At 35.2% G+C, this 22249-nt stretch overlaps 1 protein-coding gene across 7 annotated transcripts in view; it reads right to left on the bottom strand.

Annotated features, from left to right (window-relative positions):
* LOC138715424 (uncharacterized) overlaps positions 1–13563 on the bottom strand; it is a 131677-nt gene extending 118114 nt beyond the window's left edge. For 6 of the 7 annotated variants that reach the window (XR_011336316.1, XR_011336314.1, XR_011336315.1 and 3 more), the window contains exons 1-3: positions 7069–9357; positions 5728–5972; positions 1247–1423 (exon numbers count right to left, since the gene is read on the bottom strand). Coding sequence is in view for 2 of the 7 variants with exons in the window: in XM_069848316.1 (XP_069704417.1) it covers positions 1247–1423; positions 5728–5851 (301 nt within the window). In the remaining 5 variants the exon portion in view is untranslated. The other variant, XM_069848317.1, reaches the window with a different exon arrangement.
* Positions 13564–22249: the final 8686 nt, after the last annotated feature.

Raw genomic sequence — 22249 nt, 5'->3', positions numbered from 1 at the left:
TTCTTTCTCAAAATATGATTAAGAGCTAACAAACAACTTTGCACCTGATACTTCATTTCCTATATTTAAGTTGATATCTCTAAAGCAATGTTGGACAATAAAATTATTGCTAGTCAAATTAGATAATTCACTAGAGCAAGTTAACTTTAAGTCAAATTATCTCAAAACTATATGCAATGGACTTGATCCACTTTAGAACTGAGCACCTCATATACGTCATCTAACTATTAACAATAAATAAATCATAAAAGCGAAGTTTGAAAAAGAATCAAAAGTTAAACACGTACTAAAGTTACTTCTAACGCACATCTAGCCTTCAACTCAGTACTATATAAAATAATATTATTCCGAACATTTTAGGTTCTCGAAATAATAAACAAGTCATTACGAAGTTAACAGACCAGAGTGATGATTAGAAATGTTTTCCATTTTTATTTTATTTCTAAACAAGCTTTAAAAATTCTCTCCGGTAAAATTTACAAAACAGAAGATAGAACCTTGTTAGTCTGAGCACTCGATTGTTCGGCTTGGTTCAGTGGTAATGATTTTACCGCCAAACATAGAGTTTAGAAAAAAATATTTCGAACTTTTTATCATGTTTCCTTATTAAATGGCGAGCTAGGACGGCGTTGTTAATCTAGTTTCAGACAAAGTACCACATAATCTTTAAAAATTCTAGAACATTTGTAATTACTAACTACATTGAAGAAAACAAAGATTTGCTTGCATGAGCTTAGCTTGCAGTAAGTCTGTTGCCGTTCACACATTACTTTCAGTGCACTCTAGTGCCAGCTAGAGGGAAAGAGATTTCTCGGGACGGAAGTGTGAAAAAAATACGCACCAAGAAAAAAAAGTACACTCCTCTTCTGTTGCATGGCCATAAAAATGATTAATTCATAATATTACATATCCAAACATTTTTAAGCATGATGTGCCTATTGGGATACAAAAGAATTAAATGGAAAATGCTACTACACGCGCTTAATTATCGCCATATTGAGTGGAGCCAAGGGACAGAGCGTGAGAGTCAGACATATTTTAGCAAATAAAGAAAAGGGCCACCAAACAAAACGAAAGTTTTAATGGTTAGTAACATTAAGGACTGCACATAATGTACTATTACTGTAACAGAATTGCATAACTATGAACAAGTGGGGAAGGAAACACGCGAGGGCGATCTATCTGAAACTGGCTCTTAGACATACAATTTGTAAATACTTAAGTCTAAAAAGATGACGAAACCTACGAAATACATTCTTTAGACAGGGACAGCAGCCATCCTTCGCCCTTCTCTTATCTTCTTCTTTGATGACTGACAGTCCAAACATGGAAACTTCCTCGTTTTCTTCTTCTTTTTCGAATGATGGCGCTGGTATGGGACCCATGGATGCTGCGAGCTTCTTATCAGTTGTTCCAAGTCCACCTAAAAGGCAGTGTAATTCTGAGTTTAAATCTTTGTAATGCCTAGGATAAATAGGTACTGCTCCGCTGAAAGGTTATGTCACATCCCGCTTTGCCCCACTCCTCTCTGTAAGGGCTAGTGGATGAGCTATTAGGCTCTTCTCTGCAAATACTCGCTGTACAGAATTGGAACTTTGCGTAGTATTATAGGCTCCGTGCGTGGCAGGGAGAAATGCACTGCCGCGCTCTGAGTGGCGAAAATTGTAAGTTCTTGCGTGTTACCGCGCGAGCATCAGCTGTCATCTCACAGTGTATTGCCATGGCAGATTTAATAATAACAGTGGGATTTCAAAGTATTTTCTATGACAATAATCGGCCAAATTCTTCTAAGAAAGGTCGTTTACTTGCAGAAAGTGGTCATGTATTAAATTTACAAGAAAAATATTTCGCTGGAATTTGCAAGAGTGTAATAACTGCAAATGTAATAAGACAGACATCAGTTAGCCTGAAACCTTATCATGTCACCATAGAGGTAACGTAGTTATTTATGTATTACTATTTATGATTGATGTTAATTTATACATTAAACGATGCTGACTTAAAAAGACGACCTCATGTTATCGTAGGTTAATGCTGCTAGAGAAGCGACTAATAGTTCCTGCGAATGTCTTGCTGGATCGTCAGGAAAGTGTAAACACATTTCCGCTGTTGTTTATGCAGTTAACTCCGAAAGCATCACTTCGCGAACTGATCAACCCTGCGAATGGTGTCGACCCCATATCTCAAATGCGTGGAAAGAGAAATATAGCAAGGGGAAGAGATTAGAAGAATTTTTTCCCAAAAAAAAGCAGAGGCTTGAAGTTGAAGCAATTGAAATTCCTGCACTGAAAACTCCATGTATACTGACAAAAATTTTAAATGAAGAGAAAAAATCAGAATCACTTAAAGTTGTCAATGAACTGCTGGGACATTTAATAACAGATATCACAGCTATTGTTGAGAATAATGCATGTAAAAGGCTAATCACAACATTATTAATGAAACAAGAAACTAGGCCTATAATAATTAATGAATGTAGTAGCAACATTTCTGCATTAGAAAATGATTTTTATGACAATCATGTCCTAATTGATAAGACCAGAGCAACTGAAATTTGTGTAAAAACCTTGCATCAATCAAAATCAGACTTATGGTTCACAGAAAGAAAAATAGGATTTCTGCGAGTAGGGCACATTCAATTAAAACTAGAAAAAAAGATCATGAGAAGCTGGTAAATACCCTCATGAACCCAAAATTGCTTCATGGTAGGGATCTTAGGAATGTAACTTTTGGAAGTAAATTAGAAAAAACTGCACTTGACAAATACACAAATTCATATGACAGAACAGTTGCTGGTCGTGGTCTTATCATTCATTTAACTCAACCTTGGTTGTGTGCTAGTCCTGATGGGATAGTAATGATGAATGGTAAGCCAGAAAGAGTATTAGAAATTAAATGTCCTATTTCATGTAAAGAAAACCCCATTGTAGGTTAGAATGGGGACATTAATGTATCCTATATTATAAAAAATTCACAAGGAAATTTGGAACTAAAACAAAGTCATACATATTTCACTCAGTGTCAACTGCTGATGTACTGTAGTGGCGTTGATCTCTGTGATTTTTTCATTTATACAGAGAATCATATTTCCATTCTTATAGAAATTCAAAGAAATGATATGTTCCTGAATGGCTGTATTGAAAAGTTGCAACAGTTTTACTTCACACACTATTTAAAGGAACTGGCATACCGTTCTAATAATGATCTTCAGAAATCAATGGAGGCTGTACATTAGTCATAACACAACACATGTGTACAATGTCATCAATACAATGTAATAGTTCACTTGGACATTTTTGAAGTATATTATACACTTTCACTTTTTGAATGCAGCATTCAACGTGGATCCGCACACTAGCAATATTATAAGTATCATCAACTTGATCAGGTGTTAAGTGACCTTCATTCATAAAGGGTGGCATTACCAAAATTGCATTGCTCTCCTCCAATACAGTTTTTATTCCGGGAAAACCTTTATCTGCCATAATTTGATCTCCTGGTTCTATCAGTTTCAAAATTTCACAGTCATTTGTGATAAAACTGTCACTGGCTCTACCTCCATAACATTTGGAAATAAATGTTACCATACCACAAGGCGCAATTCCAATAAGAACTTTTGCAGTATATGCAGACTTATAATTAGAGTACATATATACACGCTGACTGATTTCAGGAGGTTGTTCTGTTTTAATTTCAGTGCAGTCAATAATAGCTCTACAGTTCGGATAATTATCTTTAAACACAGTAGGCAATGTTGCATTAATAGTATCTTTGCTGGGCCAGAAAACAAAGTTTTTAGTTGCTTGTGCAAGTGTAGGTAAAACAGATTGGAATATTCTAGAAATAGTACTACGGTGAACATTGAAAATTACAGCAAGGGCAGCAAATGGCAAGGTTAACTTCATTTTCATTAAGAATATTAAAAATTTATTTTCTTTACTAATTTTACGCTGGGTACTGTCTGACAGTAAGTTCAAAAATAAATTTAAAATTTCTGTGTTAACACCAGCCAGGACATTTAATTGTGATTCATCAGAAATTGAACTATAACCAAAAAATCCTCTTTTTTCATATGGGGAGTCAGGCCCAGACAGTTTACTTGAACACTTAGGTTTGGCATATAATGCGTGGAAGGCTGATATGCATGCTTGTGTGCTGACATTGTTTCCATCCAGCACACAACTGAATTCAAAATTGCTTTCTTTGTCATAATTTCTATCTGTCTGAGTTTGGGCATCAGTTTTGGTGGTAACTAGGATAGATCCACTATTTTCCAAAAGGTCTGATGTATCCGGCTGTGAAATTATTTCAGTTCTTTTCTTCAGTCTTTTAAATCTGTTGAGAGAGTCTGTTCCTGTTGACTTCCTTTTGTAACATTCAGGAAAGATGCTTGGAACATATGCTGGACTAGCAGGATTTTGAGATTTACACCCTCCTATGAAATGTTCGCTACAGATTCTAGATGATTTGGAAGGTGTCCATAAAGTGCCGTCTGCCCTATAAAAATAATTCGTGTAAATGTGACATATTAATGTAAACATATTTTTTAATGTTTGGCAAAACTATAAAGGCAGATGATATTTAGAAAATCACTTCAAATAGATTTAATAAAATGTAGCTTTGGTTTCTATTAAATGTTTTGTAATTTCTGTTGTAATGATATAAATTATTTTTTGTTTATGTCTTCGTAATGTTATATCTTTAGGACTATTACAATATTGTAATGTACTTTTATTTATATTATTTTTCTGTATATGTAATTCCTTCTATATTCATAATATGATTCTGTAATTGTAAAATATGTATGTAATGATACTATGTTTCCGTATTTGTCATATAGGACTATTTCTGTAATTATATAATACAGGCTATCATAAAGACTTTGCTATAATTACTGAATATAATGCGCCCTACTATTATGATGTGTTTAAAAATATGGCCTACAGCTGCTTATTTTGTAAGTATAACATTAACATAATTATTTGCATGCAATAGTTACTGTTAGTTTATTGTAAAATCCTTGATTACGATAAGTTCTGTAAAAACTTAATTAGGTATTAATTAAAATACTTAAATCCCAAATACTTAATTTAAGCTCACTCTTTCCGATTTACTGCTATTATCCATCGTCTTTTCAAATCCATTTCGTGGGGTCGTGATGGAAAAATATATAAAACCTCACATTTTGCTCTGTATTACAATATCTATTGTTACAGCTAAAAACACAGCACATAATTTTGTTGGACCGCTTTGACATTTTTAAAATAGCAATCTAAAGGCAACACTTTATGAAAGATTAAATAAATGCGTATAAAATCACTCCTACTCGAATCTTCCAGCAGTCAGCTGTCAACACAGATCACACACAGCTGTTGAAGACAAGCCTACAAGTAGTTCTCGTAGTGTCCGCCTGTAGCAGCACATTGCTATATGCATGGAGCCTATACAACTGTTTAAAATAATTTAAAGATAAGGGTCACGTTAAGTAAGTAACTGTCATGTGATATCCCTGCAACATAATAACTTGGATAGACAGTAACATGAGAACATGTACCTCATCAAAATATTAACAATAACTGAATCATAAAAGTAAATCAATCAAAGATGAAGCAATTAGTACCGGTTACTTCGAATGTAGAGACAACCCTAAGCATTTGTTCTCTATGGGGTGTATTTATTTACTGCTTACCTACTTTGAAATATTACTGATGTAAACAATGACTGTACCTTCAGAAATGCTAGATTCCATTATTTGTATGGATGCCTGCGTCAGCACAATAAGTACAAGCTCCACGTACAAGTTCTGGCAGCTGGTCTGAGTTGCTGCTTCTGTCATGATTTTCCCTGCCATGCCGGTCCAGATGAAGAGCCTCCATCGTCTTCATCTAAGTTGATACCGGTACTGCTGTAGTTGGTGGTCGCCTTCTCTAGAGCCGTCCGGATGACAATCGGGCTCTTAGTCTCCATCGAATCTGTTAAGTAAAGCAAAATTAATATAACATTGAACATCATAACTACATTGCAAATTTTGAAGTGCCCTTTCCTCAAATATTTTACTTTGTTCACATTACTATGTTCTAATTTAACATTGTAAAATTCAGGAGTACAAGGGGAACAAATCCAAAGCAAAGCAAACTTGTTGAATACAAGGAGAACAGCGTGAATACAAGTAGAAAAAGGGCAATATGTGGAAAAAACGGGGTATACGAAGATAATAATTAGAATTCAAGAAAGACATAGGACACTGAAGGAGGAAAAGTGAAATGCAAGAATCGTATCATATATCATATTGTATCATATCATCGCCTGAATGCAAGAACTAGGTAACTTGATTTTTCATATTTTGTGACATCGCCTATTTACTTATTTATTGCACTAAGGAATATGTCTCGTTTTCTTTTACCTATTTGTTATATTGGAAAATAGATGTCGCTGGTATCGTTCGATCAGTTACCTAGATCCTGGATTACATTTTGTGCGATTTTTGCTATGCTATAAAAGAGGTAACTAAAAAAAGCAAATTTCGAGTTGCCTAGTTCTTGCATTCAGGCGACGATATATCGTGTCATGTCATATGAATACCATAGGGAAAGAACCTGATAAGTCACGTTTTACTATTTTTACAGCACAACAAGTTAAAAGTTTCAAAATCCATTATATTGTATTATCTTTGGGTGCGTGAGTGAGTTGTTGAAATTTAGTAAGGAAGATTAACTAGAGGCGGCCTACTCTGCAGTTGTCAAAGTATGTGAACTTGCATTAACAATTCCTACCACCACTTCCTCTCTATTCTAAAGAGGGTAAAGGCATTTGTGAGAAACTCTATAGGCCAAAAGCTAATGTCAGAGTCGGCAGTTTTGAAATTGAAAACTCTTTATTAAGGAACTGTCACAACAATTTCGATTTTACGATGTCGTCATAGACGATTTGACAACCAAAATGGGAGAATCATTCTGCAGTTTAAAAGACAGAGGAGTGGGTAATTTATTTTCTAAATATGTATTGTATTTAGTTACTTCTTCCCTACTTTGAAATATTACTACAGCTTGATGTAAACCATTAGTGTACCTTCAGAAATGCTGGATTCTCCTGTCTGTGTGGCTGCGTGGATCTTCTGGATCACTTCGGGAGCTTGTGTGGCTGCATTCGTCGATCTTCTTTCTTCCTGTACGTTGGCTTGGGCCATGATATGTCCTTCCCCAGTATCCCCCTCCCGGACATCTGATTGGGGGGATAGTTTATGTCTGGAATCTTTTACCGGAGAAAGACTCAGCTTCCCATTGCTGTCCGCACTCCACTCTCTCTTTCGCATCTTAAAAGATCCCCGGGGGGCCCCAGTGTGGAGGTGAGGGGAGTGGATTTAATTAGACCCTCCGGACTTCACCGAAATTCACCGCAAGGGTTAAATATCACTTTCATCAGGGTTTTTGACCCGATCACAGACCGAGAAATCCCAATTAGCCTTTGTCCCCCTTTTTGAGTCTAAATCATTATAATTGTCACCATTATGAAAAGACCAACTAAGACCCTTATCGAACATGACACCAAGAAATTTAGTCTTGCAGGATGATTTAAGCCATGTATTGTGGGTCCCTATCACTACGGCATGGCGAGTCCTCAGGTTGCGGATAGAGGAGACAGCCTCCAGATATGGAGGGTAGCTGCGAATATATTGAATAAGCACTCATGGACAGTCGATAAGGGATGGTCCTCCAGATTGGGGGCTGGACGAAGAGCTAAAACCCATCACCGTAAAAAAACAGCTTCTTACGAATCCATACAAAAAGCCTCGGAATGGGACTGATTCTCTGGCACGATCACAGCAAAGTCTTGCACAGGATAGGGACCGATGGCGGGATTATGTGAGGGCGGCAATGAACCTGCACGTTCCTTAAAAGCCATTTCTCAGTAAGTAAGCAAGTAAGGATGATTTAAGATTAAAATCATGTCATTGAAATACTCGATATGTAAAATTAACATTATTACTAAAGAATAAACATGATGTTCTGTCTACATTAATAATAAGATTGCTAGAACGACATCATTGTTTAATTCATAAATGCCATTAATTAGTATTATTCTGTTTGCGAAATACCTAGATGCGAAACAGAACAAGACAAAGTTAAACTTCTGTAAAGATTAACCAAACTAGCACTTCAATATTATTAATTTATGCAGTGATAAGGACATTAGTGAAGCAAAACAAAGGAAAAATCGTGACCTGAACATAATTTATTAAAGTAATAATTATATTATTTGTAGAAATTTGAAAAAAAAAGTTTTAACTTCAATTTATATATTCATGTGGAGTGTGGGACACACAGATAGGCATGGGGTAATTTTGATTGTGCTATGAAAGCCCCTTGGGTCTTGGTGTCCCTCAGTGAAAATATGTCCAGCAGAGCTCACATTTGAAGGAAACACCATTTCATGGCACTCCGTTTTCTTAACCATTAGGATAACCAAGAGCAGCGGTCATCAGCACAGTGCACCCTGGGTCTAGAATCCCTTACTGCACTATGCCTGCTTGCAGGTACGCTCTCTCTTTCTTCCTTCTGCACGACCAGGCATATTACGATGCACTGCATAGGTACCCGTAATCCAATTCAGCGAGTGCTGACGACCACTGACCCACAGTGTGCAAAAACGCAAATCTAGCTGGACAAAATTAGTAACTTCTCTGCATTTTAACTGATTGTTATGAAACTTTGTACAGATCTTATCGGTAGCATATATTTTTTGTGTACAAACTCTGATTACGTTTGTGTAAGAGGAACTACCCCTCTATAAGTGATAAATAATTTTAGACAAAATTAAGAATTTCTCTCCTTTCTAACAGATTTTTATTAAACATTGTACGAAAGTTACAGCTAACATATATTTTTTTGTACAAACTATATTTACTGTTCCATAAAAGGAACTACCCATTTATAGGGGATACATTTACACAAAATTAACTTCTCTCCTACATGAGAGATTGTTATTAGATTTGTACAAGAATAATTACAAGTAGCATATGGTTTGTGTATAAATTCTGGTTACATCTGTATGCTACCTGTAAGCTAATTGTTGTACAGAGTTTCATAAAGATATGTTATACAGGAGAGGTGTTACTAATTTTGTGTAGCCTAAATGCACCATTCCTAAATGGGCAGTTTCTCTCATAGAAACATAATCAGACTTTGTAGACAAAAATATATGTTTCATAACAATCAGTTAGAACGCAGAGAAGTTATTAATTTTGTCCTGCTACTAGATTTGCGTTCTATTCCACAGTATGTTTAAGTTAGATACAATTTTTTCCAATATATTTTTAACCTCATGTTCGATGTCTTGAGAAAAACTTTGCATGCTTAAAACACTTACACAGTGATTAGAAACTTCCTTACTCCATGATTCTTTTCTGCTGTTAAGCCAAACATGGGGCAGTTCCAGCTTCAGCAACGTATGCCCCACTACTGAAAAGAAATTAATTACTGATAAATGCGCAAGAACGCTCAAACTTTAAAACCAGGATTCAACACTCTAAATGATGCTGTATTAAATGTCAAAATAATTGTTGTAACCGGACGTGACCGGCTATACTAAAATTACATCATATTTGAAGAATTTTGAAAAAAATATATATGTTTTCCATTGTAGTATTTAAGCTGTACTGTACAAAGAAATATACTTTCCAAATTCAAAATTGAAGGTTCATTAGTAAGAACGTACCTATCTGAACAGATTCCATTTCTCAAACACGATAAATCACTAACAATTGACTCTTTTTCACCCACATAGTAAGCCTCTCTGACTACGACTCAACAGAAGTGAGAAATGTTACAAACAACTCATTGTTTATACTCTTCTAAAATAACTTTCTGCTGATAAAACAGTGAAAGCTATTCCTCAAGCATCCTCCAAATATTAAAGAACATGAATTCGTATTCACTTATGTCTAACTAAGCAAGTCGAAATTTGATTTTTGTCCATCTACATTGGGAAAATTGCACACTGTGTGACCTTGAAAATGAAAATGTACAGCTGTAATAGGTCCACGGTAAAATACTAATTTTTATTTAATTTGTATTTTATGTTTTGGTTCAGGGAAAATACCCATCTTTCACAACAATTGCAAAATTACGATTATTATTACTGTTATTATTATTATTATTATTATTATTATTATTATTATTATTATTATTATTACACATTTATTGAAGTGAGTTTAACTGTAGAATTTAAACAATGTTAATAATGCCCATAGGCTACATTGTCAAAAACTTGCATTTTGAATTTAGTTCAAGGTGCACATTCGCTGTCGGCCTACTATGAACTTTTATAAGATCTTTAGCTATATTTTGCAATACTGCGTAAGTACTTATGTACAAAGACTGTTCAAATTAAAAATAATTAAAACACATGTTTACTATTGATGGCACAAGAGAAAATAAACAATTGAATAAATACGTAAAAACATATATGTCCCCTGGACCAAAACTAACTGTTTCAATAAGCAAAACCGACACAGCTATGTACTTAGGCCTATGAGGTATTCTGAAGTCGTGCCTATCTCTAAAAGAATAGAGGAAAACATAATAATCCTTACGATGCGAATGTTATTATACTTTTATATCATTTAATAAGTAATACACGTAATTATAAAAAATCTAGTACTTAACAATTGTTCTGTTGGCATAGGTGATGTTTCATGCTTTCATTGATTCGTTTTTTCGTGACTTTGTATACAATTCCAGTATTCACTAAATTTAAGATACTATTTAAATACAATTTACGATTCACAGAATTGCAAACAAAAATGCCTGTCCAGTCGTAGCTAAATAATCAGCTCCCAATACACACATTTAATCTTAGAATCGCCATTGACACCACAAAACGTAAATGTTTTTATTCCCTACTTATTGTTGCAATTTTCAAGCATAATTCGTAATATAACTTAGAAACCTTACCTCAGTGGGAAGAGGTTTATCCTAGTTGTCCCATGGAAATCGAACCGAGCTCCTCAATGCACATACTGACCATAAGGCGCTATTTTTGCTTGCTTTAATTGAAATCGAAACTCATCATGGCTGTCAATATGTCATTTGCATTGTTGAAGACGGCATTGTTACACATGGAGCAATGAACGCGAATTCCATAGAGAATGAAAAAATGGAACTAGCGTCAATGAGTAGAATCTGTAGATAAGAAAATTAATACTACTTGGGTTGAGAACTTCCGATCTGATTTTAAATGTAGTCAACCGGCGCAAGGGAATTTAAATATTGTCGTTTTCATTTGTTATATTTAAATCGTATTTTTTAAGTTTTCTGAAGAAATTGATTACCATACATTTTTATCTGTATAAAAATCACAAATCTCTATTTTTTCTGAGAATATTAATTTCAAAACTCTTTGGCTTATAGATCTTCTTTTTCTTCTTCTTTTTATTAATTTTCTAACTGAAACTTCATTCTATACTATGTTGGCTGGGTTTTTGTAATTGGAGATGAACCTTAACGTTGCGACTGTGCAGTTAAGAAAACATAATTCTTCCCACGTTCGTGTGTGTATTTGGTTTTAAAAAATTACATTTATTTGCATGTGTCGCCATTTTCTCTGCAATAAGTGAAAGTAGACAATTGAAATTTCACCGTTTTTCAATTTACTACATTTTGTCAGTCATGTGATAAGTAACGTACCATACTGATAGAAAATATAAATTAGAAACTTCTGTCGATGTCAGAACGTTTTCAAATATTAATGCAATACAAATAGGTTAATTCGGTATTGGATACTTTGAATGGATGTTTATTACAACTGCAACTTGCATTACTACAAAAATATAGATTTCCAGTTCGACTAAACTGTTTATTTTTGCATAATTGACGGAAAGTAGTGGTTTTTGAACGAATAATATCTCTGTCTTTCTGTCTGTGAATAGGCAATTCTTAGGTGTTATTGAACGAATACTGTTACTCAGTAATCTACAGTTTATATACAAGTTCATCTTGAACAGTGCAATATACTATTTACAGATGAACACAGATTGGATTTTTTCGAATGCTGACCAAAATACACAACACGTCTTTTCGAAGGTTAGATGTGCCTTGCTTCCTGGGATGGCTGCGTAATATAGAACATCAGTCTGTGTTCAGGCGATCTTGGTATGAGTCTCGGTAATTCTGAGATTTTTCATTCAAAAATTCATAGTGACACTTGAGGCAGGCAAGGTCCCAATTAGGGTTCTTCTCGATATTCTTTCGTTTCCCCGTGTTAGGCATTAATATTATTCTGGCCGCCCTATAGGCCGTTATCATATTCATAACACTTCTTTGATCACTGAGATATAGAGAAGGCCGGCTGGACTACGGACTTTCAACCAGTATATCTATACGCTGCTAACCTTAGCGTAGTCAACTGGTGTTGGCGAAAATGCGCCTCGGCAGGGGTTGGTGTAATAGTAGATTTAGGTGTTCACCTTCCCCTTTCAAGGAGTTTTCAAGCGAATTATATTAGGAGAAAAAGTAGAGTAGAGTAGATACATGGATTTATTCAGCAATACAGGGTAACTCAAATGTCGCTCAACATAGACAAACTCTGTTTTTAGTGCCAATAGCGAAAAATGAAAACAGAAGAAACTTGTTAGTTCAATCTAATGTGCTTGAATTTTTAGCGTAGAATACACCGTTAAGGCTGTACACTAGTACGACACACCCGCCAGCCCAAATGTTTCGAAATTAGTGCATTTTCCGCTAGTTTTACCGGGTTTTAGATGCGTAGTGTATGGGATAAATTACGAAATGATGACTATGACTAGCAGTGTTGCCATTCAAGAATGAAATTAGTGTCGCAGTTATAATAAGTATTTTCCAGTTTATAACAATAGCTAAGGTTAGAACGTGTTCTCGATGATTACGCTGTTTCCATAGGCAACACACATTACTAGAATTATCGAAGCATGTTCTATGATTCGAGGCAGGCCACTTGTTAATGATAAATCTCGTTATTAGAGTATATTTAGATGGCTGTTATGATCGTACTGTACGAGTACAGTATGTGTTCTATGACAATAATGTGTCAAGTTTACGTGTGTAGTTCCCCACAGCAAGCTGTTCATTTCTTTTCTTGCTGTATGAAAACTTCATTTAATAATTATTACAGCATAAAGATACATTTAAGTGTTCAATACACTCCTTCATAAACGTCACAGTTATAGGTATTACAGCAACAAGAACTTAATAAATTACAAGTAACAAATGAAAACAACAATGTTGCAAATAAAGTAACAATAAATGTAAACATTTCCAACTGCATTCCTCGTGCAAACTCTCCGGCTTCCGCATATAAGGGAACACTATACTGAAATTTCTCGAAGTTCATTAGTTTTAAGAGTTCACAACAGTGAAATCAATAACTACCATACTTACGAAGCTAGATTCATCAAATTTTGATCACTGGTAGGCCTATATCTGCTTAATAGTGACAAGTGTACAAAATTGTATCTGCCCATGACACGTGGTTTGCATTTTATTAATTATTTTATTAAAATATTGAACCACTTTATATAGAAAGTCGTTTGCACTACAACTGACATCATTCGTAGGTGATTTTCACTTAATATATGAGTAGCTTAATATCAAAGACGGACATCTGTCGTCTCCTTAGTTTTGATCTAGAGGCAATTTTTTAATTCACAGTGTCCTTTGTAATATTTAACACAATTTATTTTATAAATATAGTGTTAGAGTTTGCATATGGCTTCACTATATCTGGAAAGAGCATGAAAAATTGTATAAAAAACCACAGCTATCTAAATTTCGATTGAGGTCAGATGTCCGTCTTTGATATTAAGCTACTCATATGGATTCTTACATAGATGGAATCAAAGCTTACTATAGGGTTTTTCTGTAAAATTAATCAGTAAATTAGGCCTACTAGAATTTTTTATTATAAAAAATAAAAAAATTAGTAGTCATGAAATTTCCTAATAATTATTTACCCATTCGCTGCAATTAGTGCTTAAATCTTTCCACTCGCGCAATAAAGATGCACTTACCTCACAAGTACCATAAATAACTACTAACTCATAGCACTGAATTAAATGGAGTCCCAACAACAACAATTAAGGAAATTTCTATTATAGCTTCGAAGGGTTCTCTGCAGATTTCACGGCGACATTTGTATTTCAATTCAAATTACAGTTCAATTTTCTCAGTCTATTTTTAATCTGTATTTTTTTTTATAAATTTTCATTACCTGAAATATTATCTACTGCAAATTTTAGTTTCTTGTAAGACATTTTTAATGTCATTTTAAATGTTACTGTTTAACATTCTTTGTCTTTGGCAACCTCACGAAGTTGAGGAAGATTGAATTATTTATAAATTCGGCAGACAAAAGAATAACGCCTGCAATCACTGCCACTACAATATTACGTTTCATTTGTTGCGAATACGAATAACAGAAAGATAACCGCCCGCCAAGTAACTACAGTAAAGAAATCTTGGTAAGTAATGGTGCAACAGATTACCTCCTTAACCGTGATAACGATATTACCACGGTTAACTATTAAACCATTTTAAACAAGATTGAAGCAACCGGGCATAAGGGTGTTTAAGAATAAGGTTCTTAGGAGAATGTTTGGTACTAAGAGGGATGAAGTTACAGGAGAATGGAGAAAGTTACACAACGCAGAACTGCACGCATTGTATTCTTCACCTGACATAATTAGGAACATTAAATCCAGACGTTTGAGATGGGCAGGTCATGTAGCATGTATGGGCGAATCAAGAAATGCATTAGTTGGGAGACTGGAGGGAATAAGACTTTTGGGAAAGCCGAGACGTAGATAGGAGGATACTATTAAAATGGATTTGAGGGAGGTGGGATATGATGGTAGGGACTGGATTAATCTTGCTCAGGATAGGGACCAATGGCGGACTTATGTGAGGGTGGCAATGAACCTCCAGGTTGCTTAAAAGCCATAAGTAAGTAAGTAGGTAGGTAAGTAGGCAGGTAGGTAAGTAAGTAAGTATTTTTTATTTTAGTAGGTTATTTTACGACGCTTTATCAACATCTTAGGTTATTTAGCGTCTGAATGAGAAGAAGGTGATAATGCCGGTGAAATGAGTCCGGGGTCCAGCACCGAAAGTTACCTAGCATTTGCTCATATTGGGTTGAGGGAAAACCCCGGAAAAAACCTCAACCAGGTAACTTGCCCCAACCGGGAATCGAACCTGGGCCACCTGGTTTCACGGCTAGATGCACTAACCATAGTAAGTAAGTAAATAAGTAAGGGAAAAATGCGAAAAATGGCTTAAAGTGATTTCACGTGAAGACTTTGTTTCAAAAGCAACTCCCCATCTTCAGTCGTTTGTAGTTTACATTTCAGGAAAGAAGATTATTCTAATAATGGGAAATTTATACTATTAAAACCAAATGCTGTGCCAATAATATTCCCTCATTATCCTAGGTATAAAGTGACAGATATCAAGAGACCGTGACGAACAATTATTACTAAAACTGATCTCACTTCACCCAAGAAACGCAAATCTTTTAGTAGGCTAATATTGGTTTTTCACTATTTGAACAAGATGTTCCAAGTGCCTCAGAATCAGTTAACGACATTTCCTTCTTGTCAGTTGAAAATGACCATAAATTGACGTAGACAGACGTTGTCAACATTGACGAGCTAAAACGAAATATTAACAGATTGCATGTGAAAATTACATGACTTAATCAGGTGTTACAAGAGAAGCAAGATGAGATAACAAAAACAACCGAAAAACTCCAACTAATTGAAAGATATCCATTACACAAAGAACTGGAAAACGTAAAGAAAGAGGCTGATGAAGGCAGTATTCATGCAAAATTTATTCTACATCAGCTGCTTAATCATCGAAAGAGAATACCAAACAAGAATATATTAGAAAATTTGTGTTCGGAAATTGAGCTGTTATTATATAGAGGCCCTCTCTTGCAATGCCAATTTGTGATGAAGATGGCCAAAAACGACTTGCTAATATCATTACTGCGAAATTTGTTAGGCCACTTCTAGATAACATTAAAGCAGCTTTAACTGAAAAGCTTGTTCCTTCGAAGAATGTGGCTTATAATCCACTGAGTCACACAATCTTAAAACTGTGATTCTTGAATCTGCAATATCAAGTGGAATGTATCAGTGCAGTGAGTGAAATTATAAAACTATGTGCAAGTTATGGTAAATAATTACCCAAGTGATTACTTTGAAACATCGCAGTTTAGCCTGGGGTTGCTACTTAGCGAATGAACTACAAAATTAAGCCTCTGTCATCGTGTTACTTAAATTGAACAGGTTACTGTGTGTTATCTTCCCTGCTTTTAAACTTACGCTTTTACCATAATTAACAGAACTAAACATAATAATACTTATTATTATATTCTTATTTATTATTTAAAAGTGTTATGACTAATTACTCTTCAATCATTTATCTTAATTCATATTGAGTAGGCTATTTCTTCTGTGGACACCAATGCTTGGTAGACAATGCCTCGTAGTGAAATTGAGAAATTAACCAATTTCAGAATAAGGTTACTATTGTCAGGGCCGTATACAGAGAAGCGAAGGGAGCACCATGTCGGCCGTGGTAATATGTATGCGATTCCTTCCATTGGCGTTTATGCCACATATGTCCCCAAAAATTTGCGCTTATGATCGCCAGCCATGTCTTCGTGTGTGTCGAAGAGTTTCACACATACTCCAACTAGCCTATGTGTTAATGTGGAAGTAAAACCATTTGAACACATTCATATTTTTCTGCCCAACAGCAGGTCTTCCACTGCAAACCCAGCATTTTTCAGTATATTGATAAATAGTTACTCCATGTTCGGTATTAAAATGTTAGCCGATTGTATTTTGTCAATTTCTGAAGTAATTTTATCAGAAAAAATTCAATTTTGTTAAAATTGAGTGGTGATAAAGTACCAACATTTTGAAGTGTTGTTCATCAAGGAAGCTTTTGCGAATATTGTGGGTGAAATTAAAAGACCATTGTCCTTTGTAAGCACCATAAAAGTTGAGTTGCGGAATTTATAAGAGGAAGAACAGGAATAGAAGACGAACATCATGTTGGAAAACCTATTTCTATGATCACTCCAGAATATATCGATGCCGTGACATGATTTTGGAGGATCGTTGAATTGGGCTCAAGCGTATATCAAAGACTGAAAATTTCCCAAGAACGTACATTTAATATTATTTTATTTTATTTATTTAATGCAGGGCTGTAGAGTTTATCTTTAGCCGTGATAATGGCAACATGCAATAGTGTGAGATAAGTAAACAAATATACAAATAAATAAACAAACATTGAGAAGAGTACAAAAATAGTTCATCTCAGCAAGAATAATGGAATATATTTATATTTGGATGGCCATCATCTTCTCTCTTGCTTCCCAGTACTTCTCTACCAGTGTTGTGGAGGACAGATTGGAACAATCCATTAGATGGTCTGAGTCCATTACGATGTTCTGGTTGCAGAGTGGGCAGTTAGGATTCTGGAGTAAACCAATGCGGCATAGATGTTTACCCAAGCAATCACGTCCAGTTGCTAATCGGAATTTGGCAACTGCTTCTCTCCTTGGCCAATCCGGTACCTAAGTAACATTGTCTTTCCATTCAAAGGTGCTTATGTTATCTTGCAGAGATTGTTTGTAAGTTTCCTTTACCTTCTGTCGTATGATGGTTGATGCTCAACTGTAGGGTACTTCACAAACATAGGGCAGAATTTTAGTGCCTTTTTTTGCAAGATAATCAGCTATTTCATTCCCGGGGATACCACAATGGGATGGTATCCACTGCAGGACCATTTTTTTGTTTTGCTCAGTAAGGTTCCTAATTATTTTCCTGCAATCGTGTATATCAGGACAAGGTGGAGAGTTAGAGTTGTTGGTGATGGCAGATATTGCAGCTTGGGAGTCACACAGAATTACAGCATTTGAAAATGTTGATAACCGAGGCAATAATTGTGTGAGAGCAGTTTTTATGGCTCTCACTTCTCCATCAAAGGCAATGTGGTCTCTGCCCAGAGATAGATATGTTGAGAAGAGCCTACAGTATATGCCACCTCCAGCAGTGCCATCTCTTTCTATCTGTGACCCGTGGGGTGCAATGGTAAACTCACCTCTTCATGGTGCACCCTGGAAACGCAAAAAGAGCGGCTAAGTAGTTTACCATGCCTGCAGGAAATGGCAACCAACAATAATACTAAGCATAGAAACTGTCCTTCTAGGGACGACATCCTCAAAATAGCACAATGGAATTGTGGAGGACTAACACAAAGTAAAAGAACAGAGTTTCTTAAAATACTCGATACCAACAAGGTTGATGTCTTTATCCTGATTGAAGCAAATAAAAGACAAGAAGATATGACTAAGTTCCCCTTCCCCGGCTACTCAACTTATCTCGTACTTTATAATTTGGGTATAAGAAAATTATCTGTCAAATGGATCCCTAATTGCCTGAACACAGATCAGAAACGACTCAGTGTGGCAATATTTCCAAGTCGCTTAGCAGCAAGAGGATTATTCTAACTTTCTGGATTGTATAGACGAAACATGGATTCATGACCACGATGTAGAAACAAAAGAACAAGCAAAAGATTGGAAACACTTTGGTTCTCCCTGTCCAAAGAAATTTCGCGTTGAAAAATGGGCAGAGAAAGTCCTTGCATCGGTTTTTTGGGATATAAACGAAATACAGTAGTTATGACTGACTACTTAGAACAAGCTAAGGGTACCCATGAGTGAAATTACGAAATTCTAAACTATAATAGCTAGATTTTTCAAATTTATACAATAGGTGTACACTAATACAACTAAAGAACTCACAAAATTGTGTCCTTGTAGCTATCATGGTTCACAAGTTATGGGCAAATTTACATTTTGGGAGGGGGCGTGTAACTCAAAAAAAGTCCCTTGCGTAACAATTTAATTTTTTTCGGTCTCATATTTTGTAAATAGGTTCACCACACATATACTTCTTCATATTGCTCTGGGTTTCAATGTAGATTCATTAGTTAAGCCTCCAGAATTTTTTTAATATTGTATACTTTTTTTTCTTAAAAATAAAAAAAAAAATAATAATAGGAAATTGAAAAAAAAATTCTGTTCACAATAAAAACCAAAGCAATTTTTATTCATTACGTATCTGTGAACTTATATACCAAGTTTCAACTGTCTATCACAAAATCTGCATCGCAAGGAGCATTTTATAGGAAAGAAAATGCTGAAATTTTAAAATGTGAGAAAACTGCAATGAAAGATTTGAATACATTACTGACATTAAAATCTTCCTGGCTCATAGGTTGGACCCTCAGATTTCTTCTTCTTCTTCTGCAATTTTTTTCATCTTCCTCTTCTTCAGCTGCTCCTTTTCATCTGTACAGCTTTGCTTCTTACTCTGGATGATATGATTGGTATCGCGTTGTACAGAAATATTTTTTGCACAGTCCACTACTATATCACCTCTCAGCTCTTGCTGAAGTTCAAGTGATTTGACACTCCCCATGTTGAATTCATTGATAGCTCTAGTCACTGCCAAATCCAATTTGTTTTTAGAAACAAATACCTCTTTAGGGCATTTATTCCAAATTACATGATGGAGAGACTCGTTGGCATTTTGAGTTTTTCCCTTAGCACACCTCTCCAGTAATGTTGTAGTGGCCAGTCTCTGATAAATGGGCATCATTTTTGCAGCAATACTTTCAGACAATTTAACTTTTCTCTTGGAATGTGTATCTACACATCCCTCCACAACCTGCCTGTTGTACCAGCACCATGAATCAATTCCTTTTGGACATGTCGTATCCTGTGGTTTGTCATCGGTGGAAATGTAATGCCTAAGTGTGGCATAAATGGCATTTTTCATGTTTTCCACATCATTTATATTGTCTGCAATGGCCTTCCTACAGTAACTAGTGAGTTTCTTGATCATTGTTTCCTTTAAACTCTTTTTTCCCTCCTAAAGTAACACCTATACGTCTCCATTCTTTCACAAGATTGCAAAGAGCAGTCCCTAAACGTTTCGATACATGGTTAATACATTCTTGTTTCACAACAGATATGTCAGATCCATAAACTTTAATTTGATTTACATGTGTATGAGTCTTGGCATCTCCATCTGACAACATTTCTGTATATCTAAATTTTCTGTTTTGGACCAATCTTCGCCACAAAATTTCTGCTGCATCTTTCTCCATTGCATTTGAAGATCCATTGTAATTTTTCTGACAATGTCCTTTTTCTAAATGATCTTCATACCATTTTCTATATTCCTGTGTATTAGCCCCTAAGCTGTCTATAGCAGAAACACACATCCCACAATACTTGGAAAGTAATTCATAGTCTAATACGATACCTGTCATAACATTTATGACTATACCTATTCCATAGTTTGAGGTGTGTCCGCGTTTATGGAAAGTGCCATCATATGAAACAGAAATATCAATTACATCTTTGTCTTTCAATGAAGAATCAAACTCTATGTAAGTAGTCTGTACAACTTCACTACTTAGAGTAAAGAGTTCTGTTTTTAGAACCTGTCCATCTTGAACTAACCGATTCTGAATATGGTCTTGAACCCATTGCATTCATTCCCATATTCATTGAAAATGTTTGCATGACAGCGTGCCCCTTTCCCATAGCTAAAAAAGAATCTACCATCCTTTTATTCACATTAAAAGGAGCCCTTTGAGAACTATCATTTCTTATCCTTGGTGATGTGTATATCTCACAAGCATCACATTTCACAACTAATTTTGAACAAAAACCTAAATTTTCAGTTATATCAACATTTATATTGTGTGATTTAAGTTTCATATCCATTGTTCAAGAATTAAAACAGAAAATCAATATCCCGAATTTAAAAGAAAACTTACAAATTAAACCAAACTCTTTAACTCTATTAAATATAGAATATAATCTAAATTTAAAAGAAGACATACTGAAATCAGAAGTAACTTAAACACTGAAATACTGAAACAATTATCTTTAGAGACAATTAATATTAGGTACCCCCCACAAAACTGGCTTCATTTATACACTGACGGATCCTTGATCTCCAGAGAACAAGGTGCCGGTGCAGGTGTTACGTGCTGTCTCTTCTCACTTTATAGATCTCTTGGATATAGAACAACAAGTTTTGATGGTGAAATCATTGCAATAAGTGAATGTCTTAGGAATCTTCTATGCCACATCAATAAATTTAGGAATGCAGTTATGTTGTCAGGCTCCAAAGCAGCTATTCTATCAATCGTCTCTAAACACACACCTTCATCTCAAACAGCAGAAATAACTAAAATGCTCTCTCAATTAATATCACTCAATAAAAGAATTGTATTCCAATGGATACCATCCCATTGTGGAATCCTGGGAAACGAGAATGCGGATGCTTTAGCAAAGAAGGGCAGCACTGCTACTTACAGACCCGTTACTAAATCTACGTATTACTCTGTGAAGAGATTTATTAAATCTACATATTTAGACTTCAACAAACAAAATTTTATAACTCAATCCCAAGGGAAAAAATGGAACTCTCTGCATCAAAATCCACAGTTAATTCCCGATTTACCACGAAAATCGTCTGTAGCTGCATTTAGATTGGCAACAGGCCATGACTGTTTGGCCAAACACCTGCATAGAATTGGAATATATCAGTCCCCTAACTGCCCATTGTGCAACTCAAACCAAGAAATGGATTCGGAACACCTCAAAATTTGTGCTTCAGTGGCTGGTCATGATAATATCTTTGAAAAATATTGGAGTGCAAGAGGTCAAATGACTTTATTTATTGTCAAACGCTTGGCATTAGAAAACAACAACATATCGTGTGATTTACAAAGACCACATAATAAACCCTGAAATAGGCCTAATTGTTTCCAAACACTACTATGTACAAGTGTTTAAGCAGCACTGCACCTTGGCTTAGGAATATTATTTTCACTGTCATGAACATTTTCTTTCTGAGTAAATGCATACAATTTTCTTTCACTTGCTGTAAGCCTATGTCACACTGTAGAAAAAGAATCACTTTGATTTGAGCTATCACGTTCAGTAGAGACACTTACTACGATAGGATTTCCAGGCAATTCACATTGTTTTTCCCTGGTTTTATAATAATTCAACTTGCCTGCTTTTGTCTTCTTAGAAAGACGCTTTTTTGGAATTCTATAACTAGTTCTTGGAGATTTTAACATTTTCCTGGAGAACAATAACTATAGGTCTATAT

Source organism: Periplaneta americana, chromosome 15 (genome assembly GCF_040183065.1).
Source record: "Periplaneta americana isolate PAMFEO1 chromosome 15, P.americana_PAMFEO1_priV1, whole genome shotgun sequence".
In the NCBI taxonomy this organism is placed as follows: domain Eukaryota; kingdom Metazoa; phylum Arthropoda; class Insecta; order Blattodea; family Blattidae; genus Periplaneta; species Periplaneta americana.
This window is presented reverse-complemented; position numbering and strand designations above follow the sequence as displayed.